At 41.0% G+C, this 12,624-nt stretch overlaps 2 protein-coding genes across 3 annotated transcripts in view; one reads left to right on the forward strand and one right to left on the reverse strand.

Moving 5' to 3' along the window:
- The window catches only part of jph2 (junctophilin 2), a 27,077-nt gene extending 20,317 nt beyond the window's left edge, over positions 1-6,760 (forward strand). Inside the window, exons 4-6 of one of the 2 annotated variants that reach the window (XM_005741025.2) lie at positions 1,342-2,285; positions 4,936-5,036; positions 5,111-6,760. In XM_005741025.2, the coding sequence (XP_005741082.1) occupies positions 1,342-2,285; positions 4,936-5,016 (1,025 nt within the window). In that variant the 3' untranslated portion in view covers positions 5,017-5,036; positions 5,111-6,760. The remainder of the gene's footprint in view (positions 1-1,341; positions 2,286-4,935; positions 5,037-5,110) is intronic. The other variant, XM_005741024.2, reaches the window with a different exon arrangement.
- Positions 6,677-11,265, reverse strand: LOC102211421 (tubulin alpha-1C chain-like). Its single transcript, XM_005741023.2, has 4 exons — positions 11,202-11,265; positions 9,271-9,493; positions 9,036-9,184; positions 6,677-8,937 (listed from the first exon to the last, which is right to left on the reverse strand). Exons 1-4 carry the CDS (start codon positions 11,202-11,204, stop codon positions 7,963-7,965), a joined length of 1,350 nt encoding a protein of 449 aa, XP_005741080.1. The 5' UTR covers positions 11,205-11,265; the 3' UTR covers positions 6,677-7,962.
- Between the last annotated feature and the right edge of the window lie 1,359 nt (positions 11,266-12,624).

Raw genomic sequence — 12,624 nt, forward strand, 5'->3', positions numbered from 1 at the left:
CTTCCTGTGCTCTCAGGAGGTTTAAGGGGATGATACTTATAAAGACAATCTGTGACCTCTCAGCCCTGCAATACTTGAGCTAACATTTTTATCAAGGGAATCTTTTTTTAATGGAAAAATGTCAGTTTTTAAATTGAGCTCCTTTAGCTATTTTCGAGCCAACAGGAATTTATCTAACAGAGAGCTGTGCTCCATGATAATTATGAAACAGCAGAAAGATATTAATATAAATGAATATTTCTAAAAAATATATAAATATATAAAAATATACTGCAAAAATAACTCAATAAATAATAATAATAATAATAATAATAATTCTTACTGTAAGCTAAAGGTTCAGGCCTCACTGATGTGAGCACTCGGTTATAGACTCCTTTTGTACTTAACCCAATACTGCGCTATGCACCATGAAGTGTGACCTCTCTGTGAGCACAGTAGCCACACCCATCTGCTGCTCAATTATTCTGTTTGTGAATGGCAGCCAATCAGAATAAAGCTGGGTAAAGTGAGAGGCACTAAAACAGCTACTTTCACATGGTGAATGACTGAAACCACTAAAAACAAAAGAGGATTATTTTGAACTTTAAGTCATGACACTCACATGATAAATCATTTATGATGTTTGTAAATCCCTAATGGATTGAGGCATTATTACTTAGTGTTAAAAATACCATGGCCTTTTTATGGAACATTAATTCTAATTATCGTGATTAGTACATACCCATGCTACAGTATCTCTAATTTCGGTCCATTGTTAGAAAGAAAGTGTACTTTATTGGTCCCCGTGGGGAAAATCGCTCTCTGCATTTAACCCATTCACTCAGTGAAGCAGTGGGCAGCCATTGGGCGCCCGGGGAGCAGTGTGTAGGGACGGTACCTTGCTCAGGGGTACCTCAGGGTAGCTGTTCAGGGGAATCGAACCCCCGACCTTCCGATCATGGGGCCACCACTCTACCTACTGAGCTATCCCTGCCCTAGGTGGTTCCCTGGCAACATGACATCATATATAATTCATAATTCAAGTTTGTGGCTATAAATTACATGTTATTGTCATTCAAATAATATTATTTTAATGAGGCATTGTAGGTGCATAAATGTTGGTAGATGGTTGTAGGCAACATGATGACGTCATATGTTTTTTAGATAAGAACCTACACAGGTCTAAGACATACCTGTGTGCCAAGTTTCATTAGTCAGTTTGTGATTGTGTAGGAGGAGTTTGAAAGCCCACATTCTGTATCTATTATACATTTTAAATTATGGAAAAAATAATAATTCCTCTGACTTATAATGACTGATGGTAGAAACCAGTGATTAAAAAGTATTTGAACTGGCTTTCAGGTCCTGAGTATCTGAAGAAGAGAGCGTTACAGTTGGCCGTGGAAGGCAGTGAGAACACAGAGACCATCATGCATGAACCCTTGCTAGCTGAGGAGGAGCCACTGCCTACACCACCTGAAAGCCCGGTTATGAATGAACTGGACAGCCTCATGCCTAGCTCATCCCCAGGTCGCACGCCTTCTCCAAGCCCAGGCATCATGAGCAAGGAAGAGCCCAAACTCCTCAGTCCAGGTAGCTGGAATGAAGACAAAACCAGTAAAAGTGGTGGAAGTAGTAAACTCAACGACAAGCAAGGCAGTCGTCCCACTACTCCCCCTGCTCCTGCTTCAACTGTATCTGAAGGAGGAGGAGGGGCCACCAGCAGTCGTGGCCCATCTCGTACCCCGAGCCGCCAGAGCAACAAGAACGAGCAGGGTTCTGACATGGAGATCAAGCCACTGCAGAAGTTTGACTCTGAGGCAAAAGCATCAGATGCCACTACAGCCCCTGCTGCCCCTGTAAGGAATAGCCTCATCTCACCAGATGAAGAAGAAGAAGAAGAAGAAGCACCACGTCCCATCTCCAAAGCTCCCTCCAAAACGCCTTCCAAAGCGTCTTACAAATCTGTAACTCCTGAGTCTAAAGCCTCCGAGGTAAAAAGCGAAAGAGCACCACCAACAAAAGAAAGAGTGACGCCTGTATTTGAGAACAAAGTGGAGTCCAGGGAACCGAGCAGGCCTCCCAGTAAAGCAGAAACAAAACCGCTACCAAAACGGCAACCCAGCCCAGCTCCAGCTCCAAAACCTGCTCCGAGTCTTGAACCTAAAATGGCACCAAAGCCAGTGGAAGCAAAATCTGTAGTTGCCAGACCGGCAGCGAAGGTGGAACCCAAAGCCGAAGTCAGACCCAAGCCCATCCTGTCGAGCCTCAGTAACGAGGTGACCCCAGAGTCTTTGGACATGGAGGTAAGACAGTAAATATACACAGTGACTCACTCTTCATTATTTTTTGCTACATCAATATTGTCACAACATGTATGGTGGAGTCAGTCTGTCAGTCCAAGACTTTGGTCAACAGCTATCAGATGGATTACTGTTAAATTTTCCACACACATTCAGTGTCCCCAGAGAGTAATTCTTACCGATGTTCGTATAAGCATTTAGCTCAGTGCAGCCTTAAAAATATACACTAGCATTACTGCTGACATTAATGACCATAAGTCCTAGTTTCTAACTAAAGAGCACAGCTTGACACCATCATAGTCAAATAAAAGTGTACACCATATCCAGTCACGTTATTTACCGTATAAGGGCAAAGCCAGACTACTGTTCTGGTTTATTGGAGGGGGAAATAGTTGTAAATGAATGCTATGTCTCCTTTTTCTCTATTTTAAATGTGCATTTGCTTTATATTGCCTGCCAATTTCAGGTATTAATGTTACATTGGTTTTAAAGTTTTAGCTAAGCATGTACCCTGAGCATCAGCATTAAGTTATAATTATGGCTATAAATATATCAGCCAAACATCTGTATCAGCCAGTACTAACCTCCACCAAATAAGATGACATTTACTAATCTCAGTGGACGATAATTATCTGTTATGTCCAAACAATTTTCTTTTAGTTTCCCTGCTGGCTAGATGGGAATAAATAAATAAATAAAAATACACTTAGAAATAGCATGCATGACAAAGAAATGCTCACTTTTACATTGTAAATATTTGTTATAAGCTAGGATTGAAGCAACTTTTATTGAAATATGCTTAAATTGGTTTGTATTCGGGAAGTAGAAGACAGTGTACACAATGTACCTGCCAATATGAAGCTGGAATGTGGGAGGCTGATTATAGCTTAGCATAAAGACAGGAAACAGGAAGAAATGGCTAGCCTAGAGCTAACCAAAGCTAGCAGATTGCTCCCATCTGCACCCGTAAATCTCACAAAAGGGATAAGGGGTGTTAATTTCTGATCTTTAAAGGTGCTGGTAGGACAATTTTCTAGATGTTAAACCCCTTTTTCAGTCTTGCTCCTCCTGCAGTCTTATTTTGAACTTGCTCACAAGATATGTTTTGGGTACAACCATCTCCTATAAATAATAATTTTGATAATCCTTTATTAATTCTTTGCATTGAAAAGATAAAACCCAACATGAACAGCCACAGATTAGGAAGGTTAAAGAAAAACAAACAAAGTGTCTTAATAAGGTTTATGGCCATCACATGCAATTAGAAAGGTTTCAGAGCACTCTGAGTCTTTGTGATTCTCCAGCCTGCTGGAACACTATAAACACCATTCATCCAGAGGATTTTGCCTCATTTGGTGTGTTGATGGTGGTGGGGAGTGCTATGTATGACGTAAATTCAAAATCTCCCACAGGGCTTCATTAGGTTCAGATTTAATGTCTGTAGGGGAGAGCCAGTAGACAAGCTGACCCACGACCTTTATCTGGGCGATCTCAAACACTGTTTGTCATTTGACCCTGAATTTAGTTAGCATTTTCCTTTTTTGTGGGAAAGAAACTAAAGTCTGTCAAAATCTTCATGAGTATCCCAAGTATCATTATCAATTTTGTGTCAGAAGCTAATTATCTCAGGTTTAAATGTCATCACATATGTTCATGGAGTCCCATTGTACAAAAAGGGGTGACTGCATTACTGAAAGTGGAGCTCTGATTTGGTAGAGCATGCAATTTTCACCACGGTATTGGGTTGAGCTCACACAATATTATTCCAGGATAAATATGTAGTCTTAATCCTGTAAAGCCTGAACCATGAAATAATTCCCATAAAATTCTATTTTTATAGTGGGTTTTTTTTAATCTTCTGACAACTTTTTTTTTTTTTTTTAAGGAAATCAGCTTTGATTTGTAGTCAGTACACTCAGTGTTATACAGTTTAAGTTCATGTAGCATCATCATAATGAATAACTGACATTATATTTGATGTTGTATATGTCGCTTAAGATTTTTCCAAGTGATAACAGTAGAAGAAGAGGCAGGGGCTCTACTTTCTCCCCCCCCAACATAGACATCAGGATACATTTTCTCAAACATTTCTAAGAATTTTGCATTTTAAGTAGCATTTATGTTACATGTTGGTGTTTATTATCATTATCATCAGCATTATCAAGGGTTCAGTTATCAATATTTCTTTGAGTATTTTATTTTTTTAGCTCTACTTAGAAACTAATTTCTCTGATGACTCATTGTCCCCCTTTCATGTGGTAAGCTGATCCACGAAACCACTCTTTTGGGCCTTGTATTTAATTGTGTGATTAACTTAGGCTTAGTTCTAAGGTTTTAATTGATATGAATTTATGAATTTTCTGAATTTGTTGTTTTATTTTTGTCTCATATTTCCTTAGCTTTTGACTTATGGCAAAAAGAAAAGTAATTTGGATTAATTTTAAGTTAACTTGCACATCCATGGAGGCATTTTACTCCTGGAAACCGTTCCTCCCATCAGGACACCGTAATGTACCCTTCTACATAACAGGACCACTGGGTCCCTTTACTGTTGGAGCTAAGGTTTAGGTTTTTCCTTTAATTTTTCACTCATCTCCAGTTTTGACTGGATCCGCTGTCCTTATTCTGCATTGAGTTCTTTTCCTTTTTTAAGGGCCCAAACACCATCATGATCTGCATGGTAATCCTGCTCAACATCGGCCTGGCCATTCTCTTCGTTCACATTTTGTCATGAGACATTTTCCACCTCCTCAGGTAATAAACACAACATCAAAATGTACTCAGAAGAGGCGATACAGTAAAAATAAACATGAATCCACTAATATCAGTTTGCTACAGGTTAACGGCAGTGTCAGAGAGAGATGGGCTTCCTCCTCCTCCTCAGTAAAGACCAGAGATCAAAGACAACACTGAGGAGGAACAGAAGCCTCACGCAGACCGCTGCAGCTCCTAGGATGGTTTTTGTTGATATGACTTCGTGAGGCTCTGCGAAGCTCCTCTCTTTCAAGAGGTTAGAGAAACTGAAGGACATTGAAGGGCTGGCACTGTTCAGTGCATCTAAAAAAGATTTGTTTAGAGGAAAAAAAAAAAAATTGGTGGGTGAATGGTAGGTTATGTCCCGGTGATGATGCTGAGGAAAGAAGGGTGGCACTCAAGAATTCAACTTTTTCACAGTGTGTCATGAGCGTGTCAACATTTTTGCAATATGGCTTTTAAATAAACACTTAATTGGCATTCAGACTATCTGGATCTCACAAGAGTGAATCAGGCACATAAGACAAACCCACCTAGATACGTTTTTAATCGCCAGACTGAATATTCTCTCTATAATGCCTTGAACTTGATTGTTTAGACACAAAAACTACAGCAGATGTGTGAAGGGTTTGGGCGTGATAACTGTTACTGTCAGGAGTAGGGATCTCGCGTGTGTTGAGTCTCATCAAGAAGCTCTCCGAGTGGTACTGTAAAAAAAAAAAAAGGGGTTTATTTACTGGCAACATTTTCAAAGCGTTGTGAGTTTCTGCAAAATCTTTGAGAGTGTGGTGTACTACACTGTGAAGTTTTCAGTTTTCACTGGGATTTATGTGCATTTCCTGTCATTCTGCTGCTTTGCTTTGGGGAAGCTGATAAACCAAATAGAGAAGGGAAAATAAGAAGCTTATGAGTGCCGCTGCTGCTGCGTAGGTTCCTGTGGTGTCGTGCAATGCTGTTTAGCACCCAGGCAGCTTTAATACAGAGTTGTGCAAGTTTTGCAAGAGGAAAATGATGGCTGGAGTTTATCTAATTTGAAACTGTCACTGTATGTTGTTGTAAGGTTGCTGGATCTACATAATTATCTTGCAGCAGGGAGTGGGTTGGGTTCATTATTTTATGTGTCAGTGTAGAAAACTGTCCACTGCTTTATTTTCAGGGCCTGTTGTAAGATCAGCTTTTGTACACATGAGAACACTTTGTATGCATCTGTGTTTTTGTACCTTTTTTGAAGTGCACATCTTTACAGCATTCAAAATATTCTGTTGTAGGATTTTGGGGGGAGGGCTCATTAGTACAATCAGAAGTTGTAATCCTAAAATTTGTTTCCCAAATGAGTCAGATTACCTCATGTTTGTGAGATGGAGGAAAATAGAAAGATTCTTAACTCCATGTCTTATATTGAGAAGAAAGCTTTTATTTTCTTAACCCAGTTAGGATTTAAAAGGAACAGAGTTTTAGCTGCAGTTTTTTGTTGTTGTTTTTTTTGCCTTTGAGTTTGCAAATGTACACACAGACCACTAGTGAAAAAGTCTACAAGCATATAAAACTGTTTTGAAAGTAGTAAAAACCAGTTTAAGAAATTCCCCATTGTGGTTTACCTGTAATCTACCAATGCATTCAATGATTCATACCAGTGTCAATGCAAATGTGGAAGCCACTTTATTTTTTCTGTTTTAGAGCAGAAATACAGCTGAAGTCAAATTAAAAACTTTTACACTTGTGAATCTTTTATTTTTGATGATCTGTAACAGCTCCCACTGTTAGCTTTGAGATTTTGAACGTACTCGTCATCATTCATTACCCTGAAGAAATCCAGTCTAGTAACAGAAGAAGAAAGTATTTTTAAACACCACCTGTCTGCCAGCATGAGACGCCCTCTGTCCCTGCCTTGCGCCACAGTGAATATCACACCCAATTTTAAACCAAGGCAACGTTTGGCCTTGGTGGTTCTCAGTCAGGCATGTCAAACCTCATCCGAATGGTAAATATGGGTGTAACAATCCTGAAATCTACACCAAAAATCAAACAGTGACAATAGATCATTGTACTGTCTATTTGGAAATTGTTCAGGTATGGAGAAAATGGACAAACATCAGAATAGAGGGGGTTCTGCCAGCAATAAAGACTTTTGTTTTTTGTTATTCCTTTCACATATAGTTCCTTATTACAGAGCACTGGACTGGAAAGTGAAAAATAAAACTCAAACCAAGTCTTTTATTCTGTGATATTAAATGGAAAATGAATCAAACAGAATAGGTTTCCACTAAGATAACGCTATATGTAATGCAAGTGCCCTCACATACACACAGCCTCTCCTCCTCTCTGGTGGGTTCTCTTTGTCTGGTTGCTGATGTCCTCACCTTTCGTACCAAAGACTTCTGTATTCTTCCCAATGTTCTGTTATAAAACTATAAATACACCTGTTTTGGTAAATTTAAAAAATAATTTAATGCCAGACCATGAACAGAATGTAGATTGAATAATCCAGCTCAAGATCTGAGCCAAAACTGAGGTGTGAATTGAGCCATGATCAAAGGAGAATTGTCACACTATTAATTGTGATATCACCATTCTAATGCCTCAGGTCAGGTCAGGTAAAGTACCTGCAATAGTTTGAAATGTCAAGCACTTCAACATGGTGTTGAGTCAGCATGTGTGGAGCATCACTGCCCTCAAGTGACTAGAAAGGAGTATGAGTCCCCATGCTGGCAACATCCGTAAAGATAGATTAGGTCATGTTAAAAGTACACAGTGGATAAAAGTATTTGATTCCAGCCAAGACAGAATTTTGTTTTTTGCTAAAACTGAAGAATCTGAAAATTATAAAGAAATTCTACTATCCTGTAATTCATTAGCACAAATGGTGCGTTCAATTAAACTTTATGAAACTAGATGGTAGAGATTAAGAGAAGGAATATGCTAGCACTTAATACTCTTCTCCCTCATCGTCGTCTACCACGCTGTCAGCGCCCACCTCCTCATAATCCTTCTCCAGAGCTGCCATGTCCTCTCTGGCCTCGGAGAACTCTCCCTCCTCCATACCCTCACCCACGTACCAGTGAACAAAGGCACGCTTAGCGTACATCAGATCGAACTTGTGGTCGAGCCGAGCCCAGGCCTCTGCAATAGCAGTGGTGTTGCTCAGCATGCACACAGCCCTCTGGACCTTGGCCAGATCTCCACCAGGAACCACAGTGGGGGGCTGGTAGTTGATGCCAACCTTGAAACCAGTGGGGCACCAGTCCACAAACTGGATGGTGCGCTTGGTTTTGATGGCGGCAATGGCAGCATTGACATCTTTGGGCACCACGTCACCACGGTACAAAAGGCAGCAGGCCATGTACTTGCCATGGCGAGGGTCACATTTCACCATCTGATTGGCTGGCTCAAAGCAAGTATTTGTGATCTCAGCCACGGAGAGCTGCTCGTGGTAAGCCTTCTCTGCAGAGATGACTGGAGCATAGGTGGCCAGGGGGAAGGGGATACGGGGGTATGGCACCAAGTTGGTCTGGAACTCTGTCAGATCAACATTGAGGGCACCATCAAAGCGGAGGGAAGCAGTGATGGAGGACACAATCTGACCAATCAGCCTGTTCAGGTTGGTGTAAGTAGGACGCTCGATATCGAGGTTCCTACGGCAGATATCGTAGATGGCCTCGTTATCTACCATGAAGGCACAGTCAGAGTGCTCTAGGGTGGTGTGGGTGGTCAGGATGGAGTTGTAGGGCTCCACCACAGCAGTTGACACCTGGGGAGCTGGGTAGATGGAGAACTCCAGCTTGGACTTCTTGCCGTAGTCGACAGACAGACGCTCCATCAGCAGGGAGGTGAAACCAGAGCCGGTGCCACCGCCGAAGCTGTGGAACACCAGAAAGCCCTGAAGACCAGTGCACTGATCAGCCTGTGGACAGAGAGGAGATGACAACCAGGCATGAGTTACTTCATTCAATAATTTAATTCGTATATACATTTTATACTAGCTGCTTTGAATTCACCCACCAGTTTGCGGATCCTGTCCAGAACCAGGTCAATGATCTCTTTGCCGATGGTATAATGTCCACGGGCGTAGTTATTGGCAGCATCCTCCTTGCCTGTGATCAGCTGCTCAGGGTGAAACAGCTGGCGGTAGGTACCACTGCGCACCTCATCTATGCAAACAACATTACGTTAGTTTTGCTTTAAAGATGTTTTAATTTTCCTACATTAGTGTTCAGCGAGCGGTGATGACACTTACCGATGACAGTGGGCTCCAGGTCCACAAAAACAGCTCTGGGGACGTGCTTTCCAGAACAAGTCTCACTGAAGAAGGTGTTGAACGAATCGTCTCCTCCTCCAATGGTCTTGTCACTGGGCATCTGTCCGTCCGGCTGGATCCCATGTTCCAGGCAGTAAAGCTCCCAGCAGGCATTGCCGATCTGGACACCAGCCTGACCAACGTGCACTGAGATACACTCACGCTGTGGAAATGAGATGGAAAAGCCATTTATTTGATGACCTCATTTTTGACTTATTATCCAAAAATTACATTGTTAGACCTGCTCTTCAACTAACGTAAAGTTACCTGGGGGAATATGGCTTCATGATTTAGGACTGTGATTTCAGCAATACTGGAATTTTAGTATAGAACATTAAAAATATTTAATCGTTCCATCAGTCAGCTATGTAATTTGTCCCTTGCAACAAATGAATCACACTTGAGAGAATTCTTAACACTGTTAATGCTTTAGCGAGCCAAGTTGAACTTGAAGTCAGTTTTCACTGTCACTTGCATAGCTCTCTTAACCTAATTACATCGCAAAGGTAACTTATGCGGAAGTCAGGTCAGGTTATGTTTAGAGTTTTGGTTTAAGGGAAGTTGAATTCATCACTGATGTCATTTTTCTTCTGAAGTAACACCTTATATACGCAACCTGTTAAACCACATCCTACCAACAAAGGACCAGTCACAGAAATTTGCCTGTATTCAGGAATGTCAGCTTTATTTTTTCTATCATTTGCATCTGATTTGAGAAGTCGCTGCTCAACTAATCCATTTTGGTGCAGAAGAGTCAAATGATGCACCAAACTTGCCTGTTGTGTAAGCACTCACAGACCCTGCAGAAGGATCTCATAACCACTGTCTGATAATAATCTCCGACTCTGACTTAGTTGGTTCTACAAAACCTAAAGCCTAAGGTTGGAGAACATGGTCTGTAGTACATCCTCCGGTCTCTCACTCTTCAGTAGTGACATCAGTTTTTGGTTTTGTCTCAGCTTTAACTTTCTTTAGACCCTCTTACATCAGAAACATTTTCGTCATAAATTAGCAGGTAGACACTGGAAAGAGATCACATCGATCACGGGAGAGAGACGGATAGATGGCAGCGTGTGCGCAACTTTTTGCGTATTTGGGGAGCGCACCCGCGCGCTATGGTCGCTGTGGCCAGAGCAATCTACAGGAGATGGCGACAGATTCAGGACGTTCAGAATGTGTGGGATCTTAAAAATTCCGCCCGCTATTTGCCGCTTTCTATAGTCCGAAATCGCTACTCCAATTTACATAGCCTGTCCGCTACTCATGTGGTCACCTGAGGCCTTTTACGCTCTGAACTAACAACCCTTTAGAAATATGTCGCATGTGAGCCAGGACAAGACAATCGAGAACAAACAAGTGCACATCAGAGTTCAGCAAAGCAAACACAGCTGTAGACAATGAAAGACTTCTTTACAAAAAAGTAGCCCATACACGCACAAAAACATTAAAGACATGAGAAGAAGAAGAACAATTGAGCTTCAAGTGAGTTGGTTTGTTTGTAGTCTGCGGTCGCAGGTTCATAAAGGCCAGGATCCTTCAAAGAGTTGTTAGTCATGGGAATGCTTCAGCCTGAAAGCAGGATGACCTGTTGACAACTGGCTCAGTGCGCGCACAAGAAGCCGTAAACGGACACAAGCAAATAACTTGAATTTTGGATGTGTCCTGTCATATCGCACCAAAAATACAGTCAGGACAGCGTAGTCTGGTTAACAGTGTGAATTTTATCCTTTTAAAAATGAAATTGGTGTTGCTAAATCCTGCTGATACTTCCGGCTAATCTCAGTTAACGGTCTGCCACCTGATTATTGACTATTTCAGTAATGATTTTTGATTAAATCGACACTTAATAAGAGAAAAAAAAATTTACTCACCATGTTTCCTGAAGTCAAGAAGTTTCAGAGCCGAAATGAGGAAAACGAGGAGAAATTAGTTAATTCCTACAAACAGGCTTTTATGAATCCTGTGTAAGAGATAAATGACCAGCTCCTGCTACACGGTGGTTTTTATAACCCTAGATCCTCCGGAAACAGTCTGCTGGATCTGATTGGTTTGATGTCGCATGAGACCTGCGCCTATTGGTTAAAATGGACCAGACGGTAGGATGGAGATCTCTGCAGGTGCTTTCTTACGATTTCTGAAATATTTGTGGAGTACAACATGGTTTTAACAACTTATTAGGGCTATTTCATTATATGAAGAATGGATATGTTACACTTCCATATGAACATTTGGCTTTTATAGACTTCAGAATTATAAAGAAACATTATGAAGATCTAACATCTGGGCTTAATGGATCTGGTCACTTGCCACCTATTTGCAAAGAACACTGATTCGTCCAACCAGAAGGTTTTGCATTAAGTTGTCCAAGCAATGCAGGAACGGAAGAAAGGAGTCCTGATAGTGGGATCTGGAACTTCTATTCTCAGGTTTGTGTGCACCTCTACCTCAAACCTCAACTAAAAGCTCTGATCCAGAGCGGTTTTAAATAATAGCCTTGAGCCAGAGAAAAGTATGTTGGAAGTTGAGTAGTCACCAATCCTGGAATTTTGCTGATTTTTTTTTTTTGTTCCAGGCTGACTTCAGCCACCTTCTCACTCCTCTTCTAACAGAGATACCCACAGCACGCAGGTGTGAAACTGAAGATGGGCAATAATACTGCCATTGTGGCTGTTGTTCAGGATTATGTGAAAAGGTTGGAAATTCAGTGGAAAGGTACTAATGATGCAGATTGGGGAATTGGGTTATTGCCTGGAAAAGAAGCTAGATGAGGTTCAAAAACAGCAACAAGGATGTGAGAAAACAGGTTATGGAAATCTCCTCATTTGCTGGTTCAGGTATGTTTAAAAAGGTCTTTGTTCCCCATCATCTGAATGTTACCGATACACTTTCCAAACTATTTAAATAGGTTTTATGGTTGAAGGAACTTAAAATAAACATCTGCACTAAGTTACTCGAGTAAAAAGATATCAAAGCTCAGGCTTAGTGCTAATACAGTCATAAAGATCACTAGTATGACTGAAGACACTGATCCTACACTTTGTCTTTGGAGCTATAGTAAAAACAGTCATCCGTCAGCTCATGTAGCTTTAATGCATGATCTGGCAAGACAATCGAAAAATAAATAAAAATGGGGTGAGAAATTCTGCAGTGTGACTCCAACTTTTCTAGTATGTGGTGAATTAATTTAGCCACTTGAATGCTTGTAGTTAAGGATATATGTTCGTCAGATAGTTTAAAGTTACATTTGTTGTGTAGCCTGTAAATGTGGCCAAATTAGAAGTTTATTAAAGCCTC

This window comes from Pundamilia nyererei, unplaced genomic scaffold (assembly GCF_000239375.1).
Source record: "Pundamilia nyererei isolate P.nyererei 1_Seehausen unplaced genomic scaffold, PunNye1.0 scaffold00106, whole genome shotgun sequence".
Lineage (NCBI taxonomy): Eukaryota > Metazoa > Chordata > Actinopteri > Cichliformes > Cichlidae > Pundamilia > Pundamilia nyererei.

What these genes read in the sequence shown, in the direction of transcription:
- LOC102211421 (XM_005741023.2), bottom strand. An exon ending in CCTGGAGCCCACTGTCATCG is followed by an intron (nt 9,185 to 9,270) that starts GTAAGTGTCATC and finishes TTGTTTGCATAG; the next exon opens with ATGAGGTGCGCAGTGGTACC. An exon ending in TGGACAGGATCCGCAAACTG is followed by an intron (nt 8,938 to 9,035) that starts GTGGGTGAATTC and finishes CTCTGTCCACAG; the next exon opens with GCTGATCAGTGCACTGGTCT.